The 24222-nt window shown below is 46.0% G+C and overlaps 1 protein-coding gene across 6 annotated transcripts in view; it reads right to left on the reverse strand.

Moving 5' to 3' along the window:
- The window catches only part of NTRK2 (neurotrophic receptor tyrosine kinase 2), a 663657-nt gene that overhangs the window by 168386 nt on the left and 471049 nt on the right, over positions 1 to 24222 (reverse strand). For all 6 annotated transcript variants that reach the window (XM_069625860.1, XM_069625859.1, XM_069625858.1 and 3 more), the window contains one exon: positions 11646 to 11776. In XM_069625860.1, coding sequence (XP_069481961.1) covers positions 11646 to 11776 — 131 coding nt within the window. The remainder of the gene's footprint in view (positions 1 to 11645; positions 11777 to 24222) is intronic.

The following is a 24222-nucleotide window of genomic DNA, read 5'->3' on the forward strand; positions in this document are numbered from 1 at the left end:
GAACAATGCCATGCTATAAAGAACGGTAATAACCTATCACATGATATGAATGGGAAAGCAGCATCACATAGTTGGGCACCTTTGACGGTCATGGGACATTTCCTGCTGCCCCTGCACCAGATGTGTTGTGATGAGCCTCTGCCATCTTGGATTTCTCTCATCTACGTTCTGCTGTATGCAGTTACTTGCTTGTAAATCTTAGTTATGTTGTTCATTGTAGCAGTGAACGAAAGAAAATCCCAGGTTACACGGAAGTGAGATCCTTATGCTAGTAGTTAAGAAGGATATCCCACATGACTAATAATATTTCACATTTTAGAAACACAATTTTGCTTCCTGTGGCCCCCTCTGCCTGCTTTTTCATTTGTGCGGGTGCCAGTGTGCGCTCCCGCCCCCGAACCCTACCCTGAGGCCCCGACAGGAGACCAAGTCCCAGCCGGCAAAGCAGGTAAGTCACTTGTTGTTGCGTGCGGTGCAGCCTGAGCCTGTCACAGTCAAGTGATCAGGCAAGCAAGGCCCAGGTTGGGGCCCGGGTGGCGGCACAGTCCCCTTGTGGTGTCCTGACTGGCCAGGAGTCAGGACCCCACCAGGGGCCCGTCCGCTCCTAGGCTTCTGTCTGTGCGACCTGTGTGCAGTGTGCTGCTGACTGCAGTCAGTGCCAGGCCCAGGCCAATTTCTCTGACCAGGGGCTGCCGGCTGCCGCAGACTGAGTCGGGTGACTCTGCTGCGGGCGGCCGGGCCCGTGGATTGTGCCCAAAAGTATGTTTTTTACTTTTTTCTTTGAAAACCTGACCTTCCGTGGGGACGGCGGCCGGGGCCCACCCCATGGAAGGTAGGTTTTAAAAGAAATAACTTATTTTGAGTGGCAGCTGTGGACCATCACTTCGAAAGTGATGGGCTCCATCCGCCCAAATACACGTTCTTTCTTTTAAAATCTTACGTTCCGTGGGGCCACTGCGCCGTGCACCTATTTTAGTCACCATCAGGCTTAGCATGGCCATGGCGGTGGTGGCCCCACGGAAGGTAGCCTAAGTGATTGAGACAAGGCAGGGCAAAGCCCAGGACCGGGCGGGCACGGGCGGCAGCGTGGTCCCACTAGTGTCTGTCACAAAAGGAATGAATTGTCGTTTGCAACTTTGGCCACTTTTTCATTGGTGCCGAGCCCGACTCCAGACAATTGTATGCCCCAGTCCGACCCTGGATAGCATTCATCTAAGCAAAACATAAACTGTGAATTTTTGACTGGGTGTTTCCGTTCTTCCTTTTAATGTTATCGGCCTCATTAGTTCACAAACGAGCTTCAGCGAGGGGACCCGGAACGGTGCACGTATTGGGCCGAAACCGAACCGGCTGCACTTCGCGAGAAAAGCCCATGCAAAGACGAACTTCTGAAATGCCATTTCAGTCTTAAAGATACACACATGGAAACTAGACGGGAATAAACATGGTGCATGTGCCCAGTAATCTGTCCTCATAAATAAAAGCACTAGTTGAGTATTCATGTATAATTCTCAACCGTCTTTTGGTGTCATTTTTTTACGTAATTCCAGGGCATGTTTTCTATCCTGATGTGTGCTTTATACACCAGATGTGGCCCCTTAACCTGGGTACAATACACTCCGAGCATGTGCTCCGAATGATAGCACATGCAATCCTCTGATAGGAATCCCCAGATAGGGGGGTGGGTGTTTGTTACACCCCGCAGTTTAGTGAAGTATGTCAAGAACATGTCAGTGGGAAGGAGATATCCGAATATGCATTCTCCTCTGGCTCCTGAATATTGGGTGACAAAACATATTTAGTTTTTTTAATATGTGTTAAGGTGGAAAGAGGCCCTAAAGCAGAAGTAGCACAGGCTGTTGATTTCACAACAATGTCTTGCAGAAATGACTTTTTCCAAGTTATACAACACCATGCTCATGCTTCAAGGAAGGGTGAAGAGGGATGCATTTATGAGATGTGATGACTGATAAGGGCTTGAGAGTAAATTGATTAAACAAAACACCTGGATGAGGTGACTGAATAACAGGCTGCGTCGAGGGTGCTCTTCCTGGAGGTAACCGATTAACAATACTTGGTGCACGTTAACAGGCTGTCAGATGGGGCAGAAGGGGTAGAGACAAATACAGTGAAACAGTGACTGAAACAGAAAGCTTTTTTATTTATTTGCATTTTTAAAGAGCTCACACAGCCCGGGGGCATCGAGGCGCAGTTACAGAAGGAGCATGTCTTAGTTGCATATTTACTACTAGCCTGTGCCAGCAGTTGCTGCAGTGCCAAACACATGACATGGAGCAGCAGCAGTGTGATGCGCTGGTGGTGGGCCGATCTAGGTAGGTCTAGCACTGAACTGGCGCGGCCGGCGCGCCTGCGGTGAGGGCGGTGCGGCGCCACGCCCGGCATTATGGGGCCAATATTTTTTGGGCACTGGCACTTATTTTTTTACAAATTAAGCACTGCTAACAGCACAAAGTGATGAAAATAGGTAGCCGATTAACCTCATTGATGATGGCTGACAAGACCATTGATATGTGATTTTTCTCCTTCTTGGTTTTGTGAAAAAAACCCTCTGTATGTGATTTTTCTGTTTTTTTTGGTTTTGCGTCTTCAATAACGCTTATATGTTTATGCTGGCCTGCAAGTGGCCTTTTATTGGGTTGTTTTTGATAATGTAGACGTTTTTACATTGCTGTATAACCATTAAAATATGTTTGGGATACTCTAAATGATGTGGACGTACATGAACTGAGTGAAAGTGACCTTCATTCATTAAGTAGATGCCCCATGGCTGTTGTGTTGGGAAGGTGGGAAGCTAGGGGTGAATGTTCTCTTATTGACACTTACCTCCTCAATCACCCTATTCCCCGAAAAAAACGAGGATTTGTTTGCTCGACATTCTTTTGACAGGCTATACCTTCAGCCAGGGTGCAAATCAGTTCTTCTTGTTACTCCTTGCAAAGTCTTCAGATGATCTACCTAAAAGAGGGGCTCAGACCTCTTTTAAAGCCAAATGTGCCACAGTGATTGGTGTTCCTTAATGAACCAATCCTGGGTCCCCACCAGCAATCTCCTGTATGCATGAGGTCATAACCAGAGTGCTTTGCAACAGGAAAGGTAACGGGGTGTAAACATGTAATACTAATTCCCACACATCTTCCTGTCTGTTGTGGATCAAAGGGTCTCTCTCGTTAATGGAGCTCTCTGTGGTTGCTCAGTAAAGCGGCAAGTCTCCCTTTGTCTCCATCAAACCACATACTCCAACCTTCTGAATGGGGTTTCCCTGCAGGGGTGACTACCTCAATCCACACATTCCCAGACAAGACATTTCACTGTCCATTGATGCTAAGGGGGGGAGCCTCTTCAGGTTGACACAGTGCATATCGAAGGTTTTTGAGGTTTCCTGTCTCTTTGATCATCTCTGCAGCTAGGCCCCATGTGGGCATTTTTTAAGTATATTCTGTTAGTATTCTAATTATGTTCATTTCTGCCACCATTCTGCAGTGCTTACACATAAGGACAGGGTGAATCCATGGGGTTAACAACTGTGGACCACCATAAGGATGTCCACTATCACCACTATACTTCAACATCTACCAGACACTGTTAATCAAGATTTTCAAAAAATTCAACATTACATGCTACAACTACACAGACGACACTCAAATCATCTACAAAATCTAAGATGCACAAGCAGACCACTCAATTCTAATAGAATGTCTAAAAGAAATCTCAGACTGGATGAATGCCAACAACCTAAAAATCAACCCAGGAAAGACAGAAATCATGATTATATCCAAAAACCAAGAGACCAACACCTACATTCCCTGGACGATTGTATTGGGAAGCACACCCACACCATCTAAGGTAGTAAAAACACTGGGAGGCCCAATGAACACAAGTAAATGTGATAATTAAGAAATGCTTCCTCCTCCTTCACTCAACAAAATAAATCCTACCTTTCCTCTCCTTTACCCACAAAACACTGAAAATCATCGCCCTCATCATGTCATGAATCGATTACTAAAAAAGCCTCTACCTCACGATGCCGGAACACCTCCTGAAAAAAATTACAAAGCATCCAAAACGCAGCAGCTAGACTCCTCCTCAAACTATCTAGAAGAGATCACATCAATCCAGCGCTAAAAATGTTTAATTGTCTTCCAATCAAACATCGTATCACATTCAAAACAATGTGCATAACACACAGGGCAATCAACGGACAGGGAGCACAGTTCCTACAAAAGAAAATAACAATCTACAAGTCAACCAACAAGACTCCTCATCAAGCAATGAAATCCGCCTGGAACCAAAACAATACGTCAAGAAAATAACTAGGAGGCTCCTCTTTCTCCCACCTAGCCGCAAAACCCTGGAACAACCTCCTGAAAGGAATAACAAATACCAAAAATCACCTAAAATTTAGAAAACCACTAAAAACTTGTCTCTTCAACACCTCGGAACCAGATGGAAACAACTGAAACAATGAAACAGGAAATACAAAAGAACAGGCTAACAGAATATATGATGGCACAGACAACACCTAGGACCGACTAAGGGAAACACCTACAAGAAGAAGAGAGACAATGCTAGGCAGAAAAGAACATGAGCGACAACCCCATCTGGACAGAACAATAGCAGACATGCCTAAACACAAAGGCACAACCACCAACCTCACCCACTCAGACAGGGCGGAGGGTACGGGCGCAGGTCGCAAGCAGATCGATCCGAAAGGACTAGTTTCTATCAACCACAAACTGGGATATCTGGGCTGGCCAAATACAAAGATAGCTAGTGCTAAGACTAGCTAACTTAGAATAATGACAGAGAGATGAGGGGCAGCCTTATCATCCTGAAACTTAATCAATGAAAAGAAGACAACCATGTCTAAATCGCCAAAGACACACAATAGGTGTGTGCATTTCTCCGAATTACAAGGCTACTAACCAACCCCACAAAAACTTCTACAAATCTCACCATTCCTCACACATCTCTCACACTCTAACTAAACACAACTAGACCTCTTAAACTGCAGCAACCCGCATGTAGTTCACCACACCGCAACAACAGACACACCACACAGACTTTCACACAACAGCACATGACAGATTCAGACCGGATACCACACCAAAAAGCTCAGCGAATGGGTTAACCAAACTGAAGCTGCCAACAGTACATCACAGTTCACTTGCTCCTCTCCAAACGTTGTCCTACTAACACGTCTCTAACCTACCCTCCTTTTCTTTCAGATCTGCCAGAGCACCAGGTGACGACTCCGTTGGTGATAGTGCGCGGTGCAAATATACTTTAACATTAACATTAACGTTAATTAGGCTGACCATGGCAGGAGGAAGGTTTTGCCCTCTCCATCTGAGAGACAAAGTGTAATCCTGGCTGTCATATCCCAATTAAATATGACAGGGATACTGCGCCTGTAGACTTTGTCCACCCAGATTACACGTGTCTATGTGTATGTCCTGCAGTAGAGCATGGGAAAATGTGTGCGGATTAGCCCACACATGTTCCACAGGTTGATCTAGCTTCATTCAATTTCATATAAAATTTCCAAAAAGCCCAGGTAAGCGCACACCCGCCGTACGGATGGTCGAATTCCTCACAAGGTAATACACTGTTTAGACACAAACTGATAGACGCAAATCCTATGGAAAGATTGCTGCCATGTTTTAATGAAGATGTAAAACGATCAAGTAATAAACATATTTCATGGTCTTGCGCTTAAAGAGCCCTCACTTAATATCAAATACATATGGATTACATCGATATGTGAAATTCCAAAAACCTCCACCAGGTACAAAGGCACGTAAACAGGCCTATAAAACAGATAGTCCAGAACAAGGCCCTGCGGATATCGTCTGGAGCTCCAATCTTCACAAGGACAGCTGACCTTCACAGAGACCTGGACATCGAGATGTTGGACGAACAACTAGCGAACCTGAGTAAAAACTTCTGCCAAGAATTGGATCAGAACGCAAACCCTCTGATCAGAGGACTCATTGCCACCACTGCAAACCCCTTTGACCGCTGCCCGCAGCCCATCACGGTGAAGACCCTGTGAAACCAGCCCTACTGTGACAAGTCCACACAGACCAAGAAGAATCGTAACCCATGACTACATACTCAACCGAGAAGATGGAATAATGAGGCTCAAGCCACGGTATCCAAAAATCACTGCTGATGGATGAAATCTATCAGCAAGAAGAAGAAGTGACGTATTAGACAATAAGCCTTTCGAGGACAAGGCCAGATGCCGTAAGACCACTACGGCGGGGAAGAGTGAAGAATAAAAACAGAATAACATAAAATAACATGACATGCACTGAACGATGGAAGAGCTGCGTTTCTTTGAATACATGTATGACAAACCGCGGTGGCGGGCAGCCCAGGGAAGCAAGTAGCTGTCCAAAAGCCACACTTGGGCTGCGGTTTTGCAAAAGGTAGTACAATTAGCGCTGAGGTTGGCAGCAGACAGAAAATTCAGTCCTTATGTTTCTGTTCAGCAAGTCGGGAGACCAGGTCCTTTTTTGCGTTTTCTTTTAATACAATTGTTTTTTTTTCCTTTGCAAAGAGGTTGAAATTCCAAGCTGGCACGCGTGCTGCACGCCCCTGGACCGAAGCGCCGCTGCATGTGCAGAAACGATCCCGTTCAGAAGAGGCAGGACAATTGCTGGGTGATGGAACGTGCTGCTATGGCAACCTCGACACTATTTTCATTAATCAGCGGAATTAATAGCTGTATTAAACACATGCGGATTGCTGTTCTGCTAGTTACTGCCGCCCTGGGACCCAGCAAATGTTCTGTTCATCTTTCTTTTATATAATCCTGCGTTGGCGAGGCATAAAACCCCGGGCCTCAAGTCTGCTGCTTGGGCCGCCCATATGTGGCGTGTCCGGATAATCACTCATGCGCGAGCGCGCCTCAGCTTGTACTTCTAAGCAGCCGGGGCTCGTTGGGCTGGGAAGCATTATAGAAAACCGCATTGCTTTCTCCTCACCACAACTCCGCTCTTTATTATCCACGTCAATTAGGACTGCATTAGACAAATAAACAGGGGCCGTGATAATCACGTGCCATTGACGGAGGGAAATGGCGCGGCCACATAGGCATCTTTGGCGGGAAGGATCACAGGTTGTTTGAGAGGCGGGCACTGGATTGCCATGGCAACAAACCTCACGAGCGGCAGAATACTCAGCCAATCAAAGCCTGGCTACCCGGAAAAGAGGTCATTGTTACCTAGGGATGCTGACCTATGGAAAAACTGTGACCTGATACTGAGGTTGGCGAATGCCTCAAACCCAAGGCATTCCCATAAAGGAATCCATTGAGTGGGATACACTCTACCAAACTGTTTGTAAATAATTCTAACACTGATAATAACGGAAAACTTACTAGGTCTTCCTATAGCACAGCTTTTACTATTTGCTTCATCTCTTGGTGTTGTGGCTGCAAGTTAAACAGTGGGGTTACGTTAGTGGGTGCATGGCAGATGTTGTGATGATTGGATTTCCTGTGCAAGGCAGGTTCTGCTGTATTGATGCCTGCATGTAGGGGGGAGTCTGATTTGTGCGGGGTATGCATTAGGATTCTGGACACGGTTGGGGTATGCATTAGGATTCTGGACACGGTTGGTGTTCAGCAAGCCAGAGTTCCTGGCTTGCCTGTGGGATGGCGCATGCGTATAATTACGCGGCGGTGGGTGATATATTTGGGAAGTTTAGCAAGGGTCTGATTTGTGTGATGTGTGTTGCCTGGGTGCACAGGGCAAGCAAAGGGTATATTTGTACCGCTGGATGTGTGTCAGCTGGTGGATGAGGTTGAGCGGGAGCTGCTAGGAACAGATTCGGATTGCAATACAGAAAAGGTCATGGACATTGCATCATTCACCAATCTTGGGTCAGTGCTTGTGTCCATACCATATGTAAGGTCATTGCAGCACTGACAGTCCTGGCATACACAGCTGCAGCGTGAGTCATCACTTCAAATAATTAGTTAATTACCTGAATTGTAGTTAGTTAGTACTATCAATGATAATGAAAATAATAAGAGCAATATTAGTAGTAGTATTACTAATATTACTCATTATTATTATTATTATTATTATTATTATTATTATTATTATTATTATTACTATTATGCTTATTATTAATACTAACAATACTATTAATAATAGTAATAAAACACGTATTTACTGTGTTTCAAAACATCAGAGATGTGGTAACCCCCAGATAAAAGCCTAATTATGTGTATGTTTTCTTTGAAAAACCTATAATTGATCCACGATAGAACAATTTCTTCTCAATAAAATGAATGTCTAGAATTTTCAATCGCATAGTGCGCTCTTAAAATGCTGCTCACGTCAATAGCCTCTGCGTGATCTTTTGTGGCGGGAGCAAGAAGACGCCAAACGTTAATGTAGACTCGAACATTTACACAATCGCATCTCCGACCCATCAAATTGGGCTTGAAATGTCCGAAACCCTACGGGCGCTTCTTGATGTGTGAAGGGTAGGATGGGTAGAACAGAGATGGAGGAACGGAGAGCTGTAAGGGACACCATGGAGGAGAGCCAGGTGGGAAGGAAGCAAGATAGAGCCCCTCTCCCGCGCGGTATTGCTTGAGGATGGCTTTGCAGTGTAGGAGAGGATTTGCCGCAGGCGGTCTTCATGGTGTCTCTACTGTCACAGTCACCGCTGCACCTGGTTTGGCACTCATTGGTTTTCGATTCTCTGCCTCTGATGGCTTTGGGACCTCTGCCGAGAAAGGATTGTGAATTCTGGACAGGAGATACCTGGTTATGGCCCACGTTGCCCGTGTGCTCTAAATGGGACGTCACTTGTGTTTATTTTGTCAATGATTTTGTAGGGTGGGTCCTACACGTTAAAGCATGTATCTTGAAATCTGGTCTTAGCACCAGGAGATGAACATTGCATCTTGATTGTGTGGGTAAGGACAAGGACATGTAATGGCAGCAAAGACATTATGAGAGTTGAGAGTGACCAATCTGATGACGGCCCGCCGGACGCCTTCCCCAAAACTCTAAATAGCAAGCCGCTTGCTGCTATGCGTCACAGTTGCCAATACGTGTGTGTCTTGTTATCCCGGCTCATTAGCGAGACTGTCTTCATGTACAGGCTCAATAGATCATTCATGAATAATTTGGGCTAGAACTCTTTCTGATTTCACATATTTTCATTAGTAATAATTATTAATTAGCGTTACGCATTTAGTTGTGCAACAGAATTGAGCGGAGATGGTCAGCCAGCTGAATAGAAATATCGAGTCAGGTTTTCAGAAACACCCAACATTTTGCCTATCATCTCCACTGAAATCCATCCGTTGTAACTATTTGCGATGCATACGCAACGTGAATATCCCGAAACGCGAATGTGATTTTCCTGTTCAGGGGATCGACGAGCTCAGCTCTACTACATAATATTGATTTTTTTAAATATTTGTATGTATTTATGCTAAATGAAAGCATCACTGGCCTCTACGTGAAATAGAGGAGAACTGTTAATTTAGACTTAACCATTTAGACCGGGGTTGTCCAACTCGAGCCCTCGAGAGCCGGAATCCTGGCGGGTTTCAGGATATCCCTCATTAATATTCATGAGACAAAATGTGTATACACGTAGAATCATTGTATGCAAATTTATCTTATGAATATTAATAAGGGGTATCCTGAAAATCCAACATGTTTCCGGCCCTCGAGATGGGCAACTATGATTTAGACAATCTCGTGTCCGACCCCTCAAATTGGGCTGATTATGCGTCCAACCAATTGAATGCTTCCTCATGTGTGAAAGGTTGGACAAGAAAAACTATTGATTTTATTGCATTTACAATATTATCATGAGGATTTTGGAATTTACTGTAGCTTGCACTCAGAACTGAATACATATTTAATCAGACGTGCAGACATTTTGGAGTCAGGTCCCAGCACTGTTTTCTGCAGTAGCTCCTTCGCTGAGTGAGAAAAATGAAGAAAAAACCAGACAATCGCAACAGCAGTAGCTTCTTAGCACGCATGCACAAAGCTGCGGCGGTTGCCTGGCAACAAGTGAAGGTCTATGTGAGAGCCATAGAGGCCAAGATGAATGACAGACGCATCGACAACAATTTCACGAGGGAGGAGAGAGATTCTCTGTCCGGCGCCATCTTGCTTGGCATCGCCCTTTCTCAAATCCAATGGGGTAAGCGAGTATGTGAGTAGTGACATTAGAAAACTGCACTCTGGCGGCTGGCAGATGCAAAAATGCCTCACGTGATGTACAAATAGATTGTCACCGGACTGAAGAGTTATGCATTGCTAAACACGTGTTAAAATCGGTTCAACGTGTTTACATTGCCCTCCCTTTGGATATTGTAAATCTGGTCGACACACGTTTTGTCTGCCTTCTTTTTTCTATAATAGGGGACTCCGCCCACTCCCATGCCTCCCTTCCTCCACCACCGCCCGTTAGCAGCGCTGAAACCTAACTTATGCATGGCATGTGCAATATATCTATGCATTTAGTTGCTAAAACGAACATGGGTCGACCAAATTTGCAACCACCAAACCAGAATTGTTGGAACCACGACATAGCATTACTGTCTCAATCTGCAATAGAAGCCTCTGATACTGAGTGTACTCTACATAGGGTGACCAGATTTCCAAGACAGAAAATCGGGACGACCAACAATACAAAGGAAGGACTACCCCACTCCCTCTACACCCTGCCCCATTCTCTCCATTTAACCCAACCCGCCTCATTAGGCACCCCAAAGTATTTGCATGTTAATTGAGCTGTTTTGTATGTAAACAGGTTAATAACCAAGGAGCTGTTTGACATTACATGCCTTGCTATGGTTACTGGCTTCCCTGTCAGTCTGTGTGGCACAGGCAGTAAATGCATGTGGATTGTATTGGGAAAGGTGGGGGTTCAAGCCCATCCTCATATGGCATAACTGTGAAAATACCATGAGGCCTATTTAGTACCACACAATGAGAGCTGAGTGTCATAGGGTGACATTAAAAGCCAAAGGTACAAGGGGAAGTGCGCCTTCGTCTCAAATAAGATATTTGAGAGGAAATTACATTAAGAATACATTGCACTGGTGTTTGCTGAAATTCTGCCTGAAGAAGCCTGCAGACAAACAAATGAGACCACTGCCCAGCCATTTACATCAAATTATCCATTAAAATGATACTTCTTAAGAAATACATTATGCAACAAAATACTTCAAGTCTGCTTATTAAACAGTTATCAACTGACATGTCGCTCAGTGCATAAAAAAGACTGTCTTTCTTAAAAGTATCACTTTAATGGCAAATTGGATGGAAATGGCGGGCAGTGTTCTCATTTGTTTGTCTGGAGGTTACTTTAGGCAGGATTTCAGCAAACACCAGTGCAATGTATTTTTAATGTAATTTCCTTTCTAATATCTTATTTTATTGGCTTTTAATGTCCCCCTATGACACTCAGCTCTCATTGCGTGGTACTCCATGACATCAGATACCGTGATCTCCTGACATTCCACTAGCCCGTGGCCCCGACCACGCATGTGCCACAGAATCTCTGTAGACTGTGGCCTGTGGATAGGCACATATAGACGAGCGGCATTAAACCCTGTCGTGCCAGCCTCTTACCTTCACTGCCACCAGGATTTTGTCTTGCTCCATGTAGAGGTTGTAGCATTCTGCCAAGAAGACCTTCCCAAAGGCCCCTTCGCCCAGCTCTCGCTTCAAGACAATGTTGTGTCTCTTGATATGCTGAACAACTGTAAATGAATGGAAATGTGGGTTAGGCGTGTGCACAGTGGACGATCTGCACACGGTACATAAAGGTGAAAGGTCACAGCAGCTTCAATGCGCCACCAAATGACAGTGGGGAGAGTTAGCATACAGTAGCAAAAAATACACGGGTGCAGTGTTTCTGTGTGAGTTTGTATATGCATACTAATGTTACATGACACTGAAAACAACATGTTCATCTGTGTCTTTTAGCCTTGTTCATGAAAGAGAACTACATTTGCCAAATAGCCGGTCTGGCCACACCCAACTCTCAGAGCAGATTCGATGAAGTTTCATGAAGGTTTTCCTGAAGCTTACAAAAGTTGAACATTTTTGCTTTTCCCAGTGCTTAATTTTGTATAAAAAAAGAAGTGCTAGGGTCCAAATATTTTCTAGCACTACTGTGACACTGCAGGCGGTTCCCCACCACTGCTGCCATCGGTATCAGGTAATATTATCCCCATATATATGGTCGCCGTAAATAATATCGCCGGGAAAAGGTCGCAGCGATATTATATGGGTGACCATATATATGGGGACAGGGGCAAAAAATAAATAAAAAATTAAAATAAAAAAATGGGGGGTTGTGGGGATGTCCCCCGCATGTTCCATGCAATAATGTCGCCACAAAAAACGGCCATTTTTCGGCAATATTTTTGTATGGCGAGATTTTTGTGGCGACATTATTACATGGAACCCTGCCATCACCCAGAGCTGCTCCCCACAGTGTCGACATATGTGTGGTTACACCGCAGCTCGCAACTGCTCATTGTGGTGGATGGATGCACTATCACCCGCCAGGGTCGGACTGGGCCATAACATTGTCTCGGGCAGCAATGAAAAAGTGGCCCACAGTTTCTAATGGCAATTCATTCCTTTTGTGACACGGTTTGAATTTTTTGATAAAATGTGATGAACATTGTGCATTAAAAAATATATAAAAATTCACAACCATTGCAGTGACCTGAACATTGTGCTTTTGAAAGAATATGTATTCAGCAACAGTGGTCAAAACTATTAGCCACATAGTGAAGTAACTCTTCAAACTGGCCCACATTGGTCAAAAAGTGGGTCACTTTGACCAAAAAAAGTTGCCCACAACCGCATTTTGCATTTTTGGTTCAGCCATGGGCCTATTGCCAAAAAGGCCAGTCCGTGCCTGATCACCACTTCATAATTAAAGTGAGTCTGAGACAATAAGTGGCGGGGCTAAAAAATAAGTGCTAGGGCTAAACCCTGGCAAACACCCCCACAAATTAAGCACTGGATTTTTCCATAGATCCACAAAAAAAAAAACTTTTCAGACATACATTTAAACATTTTCCTCTTCCATATTGAAGAGTTTTGGAACACACATAGCAATTACCTTGAACTGATGCACACAGTAAACATCCTGACAATCGGATCTGCCAAACGTGAGATAGTTTATTTTTTAAGAAAGAACTATCGATATCTTGCATGCGCAGTAGGCCCAGAATTACACCAATAAGTGGCTAACGGATAACATCACCAATGCACGGGATGACAGATGAAAACACCACACATGCACACACACACAAGCACGCGTGCGTGCCCGGATACACTTCTGCAGAATGTGCATGGGCACACAGACACCATCACCAACAGGATCCAAGATCCCTCACTTCACATATCACTATGGACAAAAATGAAAGAGCAAGAGCAGAATGCATGAACACGCATGGCATGAAAACATGGACACCAAGCCCATGCAGACTGATTGGGAGAACAACAACCTCAGAAGACACTTGCCAACACCATTCATGTACAACCTATAGGCACAGATATCACTTTCAGAATGAAGAGTCAAGGAAACCATAAAAGAGGAGGCACTCATCAATAAAAGCATTGTGGTTAATTCCTAGACAAGCTGTAGTCTACAAACACTGGGACATTATAACTTTAAGACGCAAACATCTCCTCAAAGATAACAAGGTAGAGTCTGCACACTGTGTCAGTGCCAATGGTCAGGAACCAGCACTCATTTTCTAATAGAAGCAAAGCCCATCACAGAACAGAAATAAGCCTGACTCACTCTACTCCTCTTCCCCAAAGCACTATGCATCTTAGTGGCCCACATCGGTGCTATACTTGGAGATTTTTTAAGTGCATTAGGTCTGAAGCATCTCCAGTTTTTCAATAAAGGTTCTCCCAGGAAAGTTATGATCTGAAACTGTTGGTGTCATTTGACGTGTTGTGCAGCAATGCTCCATGAGATCAGTAAGGTAGAGTATTTGTGAGTCAGTGGTACCACGGAATACATGCGAGTGTCTCCAGAGTGTTTGTAAGTGACATCCAGGAATACCTCTCCTCACCCAGTTCCACAAAGGGATTGAATTTTAACGGTCATCTGTGATGAGGAAGTGCCACCATTTTCTCCAAAGGCCTTCCACTGTAAAGCCATCCATGGTAAAGAGGATTCTATCATCTTGACTGGGAATGTATATTGCATCTGCCACAACTTTACCAACCTGGTAATCACTGCAGATAATGTAACCACCTCAAACCTACTACAGAATTGAGTATCCAGTGATAAAGTCGCCTTGGAAAAGGTCGCCAGGGGGCGACATTTTCCCGAATTTGAACTCCGGAGAAAATCAAGCAGTTTGTCTAAATATTCTCTGACTCAAGTATATAATAGTTATTATTTCCTATCCTAGAATATGTGGGGGGAAGGTTTTTATGGGTGCAAGGAAAAAGAATCACGTACCTGTCAACTTGTTCCCAGGTAACATTTTCGCCTAGAACCTAAAATTGCAGCACAGCTAACATCCATAACGTCTCCTGCCTTACCCTCTAGTGAGGTCCCAAGCTGAATGCAGCGCTAGGCTTTCTTCAATGGCCCACAATTGTCAGTGACGTTCATGAGCTATCCTGTCACCAGACCTGAACTCCAGCACCAGGGCTGAGAGCATGTCTAGTGGCAAACAGGCTAAGGCCTCCAGGCAACCTCCACACTCCAGACTACCACCCTTTCATGATATGTCTCGGGAGGATAGCTCAGGGGCAACATGCTCGCCTTGGTAGCAAGTTGACACGGAGGAACACAGGTTCGATCCCCGGGTCCGCGTTTAGACACCTCTGGGTATTAAGCACGTTTATAAATAACCTATCATATCATATGCTCATTGGCCTGCCCATTATGCAAGTCCATTCAAATGGTTCGTCAGAATTCGCCATGGACATCTTCTAGATGCCTAAGGAACCAGTAGGTCCAAACAGAACCCATGCCTACACTGTGTGGAATAGGAATCTGTGCAAAGACATGATGGCTTCCTTCAGATAGAAAGCCGACTTTGTAAGGACAGACATCAAAATGAAGTGCTCAAGCAGCAGCCCCGCGTCCCATAGACAGACACCTTACCCACAACTCTTCCATGACATCCCCACCCATTTACAGAAGACGACCTTCAAAACATCCTGCCCCTTTCAAAGAAATCATCATCACCAACTGATATACGCAACAGGAAGTTCCTTAATTTCGGTCCACATGCACTCTCCTCCATAAGTACAAAGATTACCAATGCCTAACTCTCCTCATGTGTAGTCTGCAAGTTATTTAAACATGCCATCCTTACACTGATGTCACGGGAGGAAAGCCCAGGGGCAACCCTCTCGTCTTGGACGCAAGACGACACAGAGCAACACCAGTTCGATCCCTGGGTCCTCTGGGTATTAAGCATGTTATGAATAACCTATCACAATTATAATGCTGAAGAAATCCAATGCAGATCCCAAAGCATTAACTATCGACTGCCCATCTCTTGCCTTCCAAGCATTGCAAGAGGCTCTTGAAACCACTGTCGATTCGCAGCCATTCCTGCATCGCCAATCAAACAACCTATACAGTGATTTTCGGACGGGTTTCAGACCATGCTGTGGCACTTTAACCATTTAGCTGAAAATAACAGGAGACCCTTTCACAAATGGCAACCAAGGGGAGATGGGGGTTCTTAAAATATTGCATCTCACAGCATTGGACACCATCATCCATGGGGTGCGGCTAGGATGTCACCAAAAGATCATCGCTCTCGATGACCCTCCTCAGCGCCTACTTTGCTTCAGTGGCCATTGCCGATATCATCAGAACACAAGAGGTGGGTTTACGTGTACCTGCAGAGGGCACCCACTTTCACGCAAGTTTGGACTAAGAATAAGTAGGTTGTCATCAGGTTGTCGTTAGGTTGCTAACTGCCCGCCTCACGTTCATCGTAGCGTGCATACTAACTGGCGGTGCCTAAATGGGCAGAAAACTGCGATACAACTCTTGGTTCTGTTGCTGCACGCTCCCCCCTCACTCCCGGCCTTTACATACCTATCACTCTTGGATCACCTCCACATTTGATCCAGTAAACCAGAAACCTGGGAGCGATCTTTGACAGAAAAGTCTCTTTCAATGCTCTGGTGAATACAGTTACTAAAACCTGTACCGCTCATCTTTGGGCAAGGGGTTTCCCAAATCCCTTCAAGACCCGTGTAAAGTTACTTTAGCCACTGCAGCCTTTGCAGTTGCCCCCTCACACCTTGGCTATTGCAACAGCATTCACCCAGGACTGCATAACCCCATCAAAACTGCAAAAGGTACCAAATCATACTCCCTGCCTCATCCTTGCACTACATTATAAAGACAATATCACACCAGCACCAAAGGCCATAAAATGGATCCCCCAAAATGAATAATGTTTCACAAGAACTTGTGCGTTGTGCACAAAAGCCTCCATGATTGCACACCCAGCTCCCTTGGTGGTCTTTCCCAGCTATATCAACTCTCCGGATGCCTGAGATTAGCAAATTTAAATCTATGCAACATCCGCACAACCAGTGCGGAAGTCAAACCCTTAATAGGGGGCTCCACCAGCTGGAACACCTCCTCATGACACCTGTGCGGAGTGGCAGACCCTCTGAAGTTCTGCAAATACACGTATAAAGACTTTTCTCTTACTGCCAAAGGACATTTGACCGCAATGTGATCTTTGCATTATTTACTGGGAATATTCCTTAGACTGGTGTGATGGGATTCTGTATGCTCAGGCTTCTGCAGGTGCGGAATCAAAGGTGTCCAATAGCATGACAGAATGAAGAAAATGCAAATTCGTCCAGAGCCCCCAAACAGCTGGAGGATGTAGAGGCAAGCGGGGCTGGCAGTGTATGGCGAGTCTGGTGCTGAGAGCGTGTGTGTAAAAAGAGGCACAAGGGGACACATATTCAATAAGTAAAACCAGGTTCACTGGGATTCAGGTTGTTGAGATTGCGGTGGTCGATGAACCCAAATGAATCCCAGCTCAACATACCCTAGCTACATATTCCTCTTATGCTTTCTCCCCACCCAGAGTATGCCACCATCTCAGAAGAACTCATTGCGGCTCGGCCTGTGCCTGCAAACTGCCACCTTCTTCCTTGAAGCATTTGGACCATTTCCAACATTCCTCTTTGTACCCCCACTCGCCTCCTGCTGCTTGGAGTTTGCCCTTGGATTTCATGCATCCGATAAAGAAATGCAAAAACAGGGAAATAACCTTGCAGATTAGTTAGCAGAGACGGCAACTCCTCGCCACCAAGAGTTCATCATCCTGTCTTCTATGCAAACACTGGACTATTAGAACAAATTGGCCGTGTTTCCTACAAAATGCATGGAATAGCTGAAATCCCCTTGCTTGTTTAGATCTATCTCTAATTTCAAAACAACTACTTCAACATGGATAAACCCGTCCGATACGCACCTAGCTAGAGTGTGGCAGTAGGACTCAGCACCCGTCTCCGTCTCCTGCCACACTTGCGTTCTTCACACTTTTTAGTCGAGGTTGAGTTCCCCATGTCGTCTTGCACATCCACACTGAGTATGCCTGTAGGATATCTGGGGGAAAGCGCTAGCAATGATATGTACACCACCGTCTCCGAGATGGCGGTCGGCTCTTTCCAACCTCCCTTAGATATGGGAATCCCCTGAGGAGTGCCTCCATTAGCAACAGTGGTGACCCGCCTCTCAGTGCTTTGCCTACCAGTGCACTCCACCGGTCTGGCTGACATGATTCCTCCAGGCTAATCCCCAGCTCTGCGCTGTAACTGGCTTCCCAATCCTAATAGTCTGCCATGCTATAGATCTACTCCATAGAGTTCTTGGGGCCGCTAGGCGTTAGAACTGAAAGACGGTTCTCTTTAACAAGGGCCTTTTCTGGGCTTACAGTGACATGTTCTCTCTGCCTACCTGTAATTCTCATTTTCGTCTTTCGCAGCCCTTACGATGGAGGTGTACATCCTGACAAAGGGTTAGGGACATCCTAATTGATGAGAGTCACAGAATGTGTTGTGAGCACTCCGGGCACACCTTTAGATTCGGCCTTGGCGGGGCTAAGAATGATACAGAGTGTAAGTGCGGCTCTTTCTGCATTTTCCTTTTGATGGTTTGTGTCTTTCCATCAGTTGCAAGTCTAAGGAACACTTGCACGCCTGGGCTACATAACTTCCTAACCAATTAGAAGCAAACTGTTGCATTCAAAATCCTGCAGAATCAGGGGTTAGCAAGACCAGCTTAATAATAATATAATTGTGCTACATGTGCAGCATGTCCTAGGCCAAACATAATTAAGAACATATGTCCAAGATTACTACTACTCTCCGCTTGCCAACATGTCCAGCGCAAACTGTACAAAGGGTCTTCATTCTTGACTAGAACATCTACGTCCTTTTGGTTCCACTGGTTTTCCAGCTCATGGGCGTCAAAGAACATGTCAATTTCCATTTGTTTTGCTGGAAGGAAACCTCTTGCATGGCACATAAATGATCATCAAACCTCAAAGATGTGTCAAGTGAGCAGGGTTTCTACATTTGTGACACATTAGCTTCCTTCTGTCAAGGTCAACCATCTCATTACAAGCCAACACTTCTTGCCGCCCTTCGATGTGATCGGCCCATTATTTTGCACTTTGTAAAGGGCATTCATCCACAGAATTCTGAATACTATCCTACAATGAAATGTTATTTTATGCCCCTTCCTTAATATGTTCATTTCTCACTTTTGCTGATAGTGGTCCCATCTATTTCCTGCATCCATGTATGATACTTTAGTCAATACACACTGGTATTATCAATGGTACTTAGTTACGCAGAAGTTTCTAATGGGTGTTAAGAAGATTCACATCAGCCTTCACTGCTGGTACCATCAAGACAAGGGGCCTCATTACGACCCTGGCGGAATGGGTTTAATGGCGCTGGTAGAACTGCCGGCGCCATTAAACCCATTCCGCCCTATCACGAGGTCCCCTTGCGGGACCCGCTCTGGACGCCTGGTCAGACCAGACGTTCTTTGCTGGTCCTGCGAGGGGACCAGCATGCTAACAACAGGCCCGTCATTAACGGGCCCGTTGTTAGCATGCTCCCCATTCCCATTGAGGCCTATGGGGCCTCAAATGGGAATGGTCCGGGTCCCGGTTCCCTGAATGCGGAAATACCAGGCCCTCCAAAGTCGGAATGGCCCGGTATTTCCCCATTCAGGGACCACGGACCCGACCTTATTAAGGGCATGACTACCTCCAAACTCGTAATGAGGTCCAAGGTCTGAATGTGGCTGCAAATAAGGGCTGCTTGAAGAAATGATGCCTGATGGCCGTATCCTCACTATGCAGTACTATTATTTGCATCAATCATTAGAATATTATTAGCATTCTTTATGACTTTGGCTATATCCGATAGGCAATCAGAAACTTGGTTAACATCCTGAGAAACCTTTTCATGTTTCTTTAAATCCTATGAACCTTTTGCTGAGACTTGAATATACCTAGCTAGCCTCTACAAACTTAGTCGCTGTCCTAATTCTAGTTTTCAGACGGGTGGCGTGCCACAGCCAATGAGGTTGTGGAACCCGGGCTGTAATCACCAGAATGTTCCCACAGATTTCCCACAGCTTGTGGGGCTGGAGGCGCCTTCTCTTTTTAGAAGGTGCACACAGGTTCTTCTCTTTTGTGCCCATTGTCCCTGGCATGCACTTGTCCCGGCTTCCACCCTTTCTGTCTCAAAGGCACCAATGCCAGCACTCAGCCTGCATTCCTGCCAACCCGCTCAGGTGTGTCCACCATTCCTGTTGGTGTGCAGCTTCTCTCTGCTGCTGTGTCTCTTCTCCCACACACCTTTTTGACCCTAATGTGTTTTGAACTGGGACTTGTTCCCTTCAACCCTGGCCATCAGTGGTTTGGAACATCATGCAGTCTTTTCGTTCTGTCTTGCAGCCCTTTCCACTCTCCAAAACCTGTCTGTTTGATTTGAGGAAATGTTTCATGATCTGACTACAAGGTGCCGGTAGCCGACCTGAGTTCTTCTGACTAAAAGGTGCTGGGTAGCCGACCAGAGTTCTAATAGCGGTATAGCCCACAGGTGCAATTAAGGGCCCCCAACCCACCTGTGAATTTGTGGTTCCAATGCTTTAGAAGCTAGTATCTGTCAATCCTGCGGGCTGCAATGCTGCATTATTAAAAACACGAAGCAGTGCACTGTTTAAAAGGTGGGACATTAACCTCGCTTATAATGTTAGTTATATTTCCCGACACTGGCATTTTGAATGCTTTATAAGTCTGTATTGCTAGGAAACGTCACAGACGTTGATAAGTTATTTAGCAAATTTGCATTCAACTACAATTAAGAAAAACAATGCTGCAGGTGTGCTACCAATGTTACATTGTTACATCTATCTGTGGTTCTCCAATTTCCACTTGAGCGCTCTCTGAATGCAGGCCTGCACCCGCGAGTGGCATGCGTCTGCCCCGTGAGTGGCATGGGTCTGCCCCGTGAGTGGCATGCGTGTGCCCCGTGAGTGGCCTGGGTCTGCCCCGTGAGTGGCATGTGTGTGCCCCGTGAGTGGCATGCGTCTGCCCCGTGAGTGGCATGGGTCTGCCCCGTGAGTGGCCTAGGTCTGCCCCGTGAGTGACCTGGGTCTGCCCCGTGAGTGGCATGGGTCTGCCCCGTGAGTGGCCTGGGTCTGCCCCGTGAGTGGCATGCGTCTGCCCCGTGAGTGGCATGGGTCTGCCCCGTGAGTGGCCTGGGTCTGCCCCGTGAGTGGCATGCGTCTGCCCCGTGAGTGACCTGGGTCTGCCCTGTGAGTGGCATGCGTGTGCGCCGTGAGTGGCCTGGGTCTGCCCCGTGAGTGGCATGTTTGTGCCCCGTGAGTGGCATGCGTCTGCCCCGTGAGTGGCATGGGTCTGCCCCGTGAGTGGCCTAGGTCTGCCCCGTGAGTGACCTGGGTCTGCCCCGTGAGAGGCATGGGTCTTCCCCGTGAGTGGCCTGGGTCTGCCCCGTGAGTGGCATGCGTCTGCCCCATGAGTGGCATGGGTCTGCCCCGTGAGTGGCCTGGGTCTGCCCCGTGAGTGGCATGCGTCTGCCCCGTGAGTGACCTAGGTCTGCCCCGTGAGTGGCCTGGGTCTTCCCCGTGAGTGGCATGCGTCTGCCATAGCTGAAGGTCGTGTCAGAGGTGCAGGTGCTATAGTGCCTCGCAATCTATGCACCGCCCTATGGCGCAGGGTCCAGCAGCAGCAGTCCCACTATGTGTCCTATGCAGTGACGCAGAAGAAGACGTATATCAACAGTGCTGGGTGTCCCAGCCCCGCGAGATTTACAGCTAATCCTGGAGCCTTGCTGTCTCCTGCTGGGTTCCCTATGGGCGGCATCCTGAGGCAGAATGGCTGGCGTTCAGACTACACAAGGGGTTTAGTTCTGCCCACAAGCATCTCTTTGTTGCAGGGCCCGCCACATGCCTTAATTGTACTCGAGACTGACGCTGATTCTGTCTCCGACTCAAACAGAATAGCTCGGTGTTTAACTTTTCCAAATGTGTTTTATATCTGTCCACATTAAAAGACAGCCATGGAATGCATTTTGAAGAATGTCGGAGATTGCATTTCTATGCTGGCACATCCGAAAGTGCTGTTGTCTATCGGATCTTGGGCTCTTTCCTATGGAGAACATTCTCCCAAGTGTTTCTGCCAAACCCATGGAAAGCAGATCGGCACGCAGGAACCTGGTACCCCACCTGCACCCTTCAACACCACAGGTTTTGCATCTGCCTCTCCCACTGTCCCACTAATGGCTCCCACCCTTTTCTTCCAGGCCAGTGACAGCTGGGCACTATAAAAGGCCACTTACATTCCATTGCATTTGCTGATCAGCATAAATCAACACAAGGAAGCTGCGTGATGATTGTATAGGATCTGGGCAGGAGGACGAAATGATAATCGGGTGTGGCAGGAAAAGGCCTTTTTTGTTTACTCGAAAGCAAAAAAGACAGATCTAGAAAGACAGGTCTGAGACCGCTGAGAACAGTCTTTCTAAATCGAAATGTCACGGCCCTGGACGCACACAAGTGCGCGCAGGTGAAGACAAAAGCTGTGGATGCATCTGGTGAGTTTCTTTGTGTGTGTGTGTGTGTGTCTGTATGTGTATATGTTGAGGGGAAATGTGTTTAGTGGTATGGGGATGGGGCTGGAGAGAAGCTAAGGGTAAGAGTGTTTGCGTCGGTCAAAGAAGATTGCTTGTTGCATTGAAGGGCCACGGCGGGTGGGCACATAAGTGTGTGTGTTTCTGTGTTTGTGAGTGTGTGTGTTTGTGAGGTGAAGGGGGTTTGAGTAGAAATGGCTACAGCGGGAAGGGGAGTAAAGGAGTGTTAGGGGACTGAAACCCCTGATTTAAAGGTTGAGGGCAGACATGGGATTGGTTTTGAGGGGTAGTAACGAACATTGAATGCTGCACGAAAGCAACTGAAAAAGAAAATTGGTCTTTTTTGCATGCAGCCTTGTATACGTCAAAAAAGGCCACATAGACCCGATAATCCTTTTGCAGAAATGAAGGTGTTCACAACCCTCTATCAATGAAAGTAACAGAAACATTACAGTGAAGCATGAATACCGTGGGACCTTGGGATAAACTAACCGATGTGAGATTTACTGTAAGAAGAATACATTTCAACGCCAATATGATCTCAAGTTGCCCATCTCAGTTTAGAAAAACAAAATAAGCATACTTCATAAAGCCACAATTGATCACAGAAAATAAGCTAATGCGACAAGCTCCAGTGGGATGGGCGGAAGCACGCTGCCCTGGATCACAAATGATAGAACATGCGCACGACAGTGCGGGTCACCTCGAACATCTGGACACACATGATCTGGAGTTATTCAACTGGTGATAGAACATGAAATGGAAATCTTCAGCAATGAATATTCACACATACTGATAAACGCCAACGCAACAGGACACACACCTTTGCGATATTGTCCTATTGAAGGGACCTCTAATGTATGGCAAGCAACACCCTGGCCCAGTGGAGTAGCTTTGCTGAAAATGTTGGGGGGGTAGATGACATCTAAAGGAAAGGGGCCCCTGCCAAATGAGGAGGACAAAAAGGTGTGCCACGAAATTGAGGGGGACAAACACACTTGTCCCTCCCTAAAATGACACCCATGCTCAGACCCACCCACTTACAAAAAAGGGAGGTCCCTTGGATCTGTACGCGCTCCATTGTGTGTCTACAGTAGCTTGCGGTATTGATAGACCATGGTTTCAGTTGAGCCTTTGAACACATTTCGCTAATTCAAAACTTTACAACAACATGCAAAATACCTACATTCGATTCCTGTTCCCATATGCAAGAGGGCCCTTCAAGAGATTCCTGATTTACATTTTTTTAATTGTTCTGTTAGTTTCTGTGACCCTATTAGAAACATCTTTGCTAGAATAACCCTGCACACTGTGCAAAATGAACACAGTAGTTCAGGCGTGTTTTACAGGCAAACAATTGGATGATGACACACAAAAAAGAGGATTGGCTTTTGTTAATCATCACACACCTTCATCACAACAGCAGAGCCCCGGGTAGAGTGTGCTTCAAATGGGCTGCAAGGCTTAGTGATCAGCAGGATAAAACGTCACTCTATACCCTACGCCATCCAATGTGTGTACTTGAGGATGCGTACAATTCTTCGGGTAATGCTCTGGCATTACCTCAAATCACCTATCCTCCTTCATTAAAACAGTATTGGCAACCATGCCCAATGCAATGCCAATGTAACAAGTGCCATTGTGAATCTACTGCACAAGAAGCATCGACTGTCTCGGGAGGATAGCTCAGGGGCAACATGCTCGGCTTGGAAGCAACACGGCACGGAACAACACAGTTTTGATCACCGGGTCCGTGCTTAGAAAGGTCTGGGCATTATAAATAACCAATTACAATTGCAAAGCAACAAGCTAATACTTAAGACATTGCCAAAGAATGTATGTAGCTTTCTGGGGAAAAATCAAGTGCAAAGCAAATGTGAAAGATATGTCCATGGCGGTTATACACTCAAGGTGTTTCAGTATTTACTGCACTGTACACTAAAGAGGTGGGGGGATTAAACTATGGACCAAAACGCCCCCTAACTTTAGGAACACC

Source organism: Ambystoma mexicanum, chromosome 6p (assembly GCF_040938575.1).
Source record: "Ambystoma mexicanum isolate Mex_15411 chromosome 6p, UKY_AmexF1_1, whole genome shotgun sequence".
Classification (NCBI taxonomy): Eukaryota; Metazoa; Chordata; class Amphibia; order Caudata; family Ambystomatidae; genus Ambystoma; species Ambystoma mexicanum.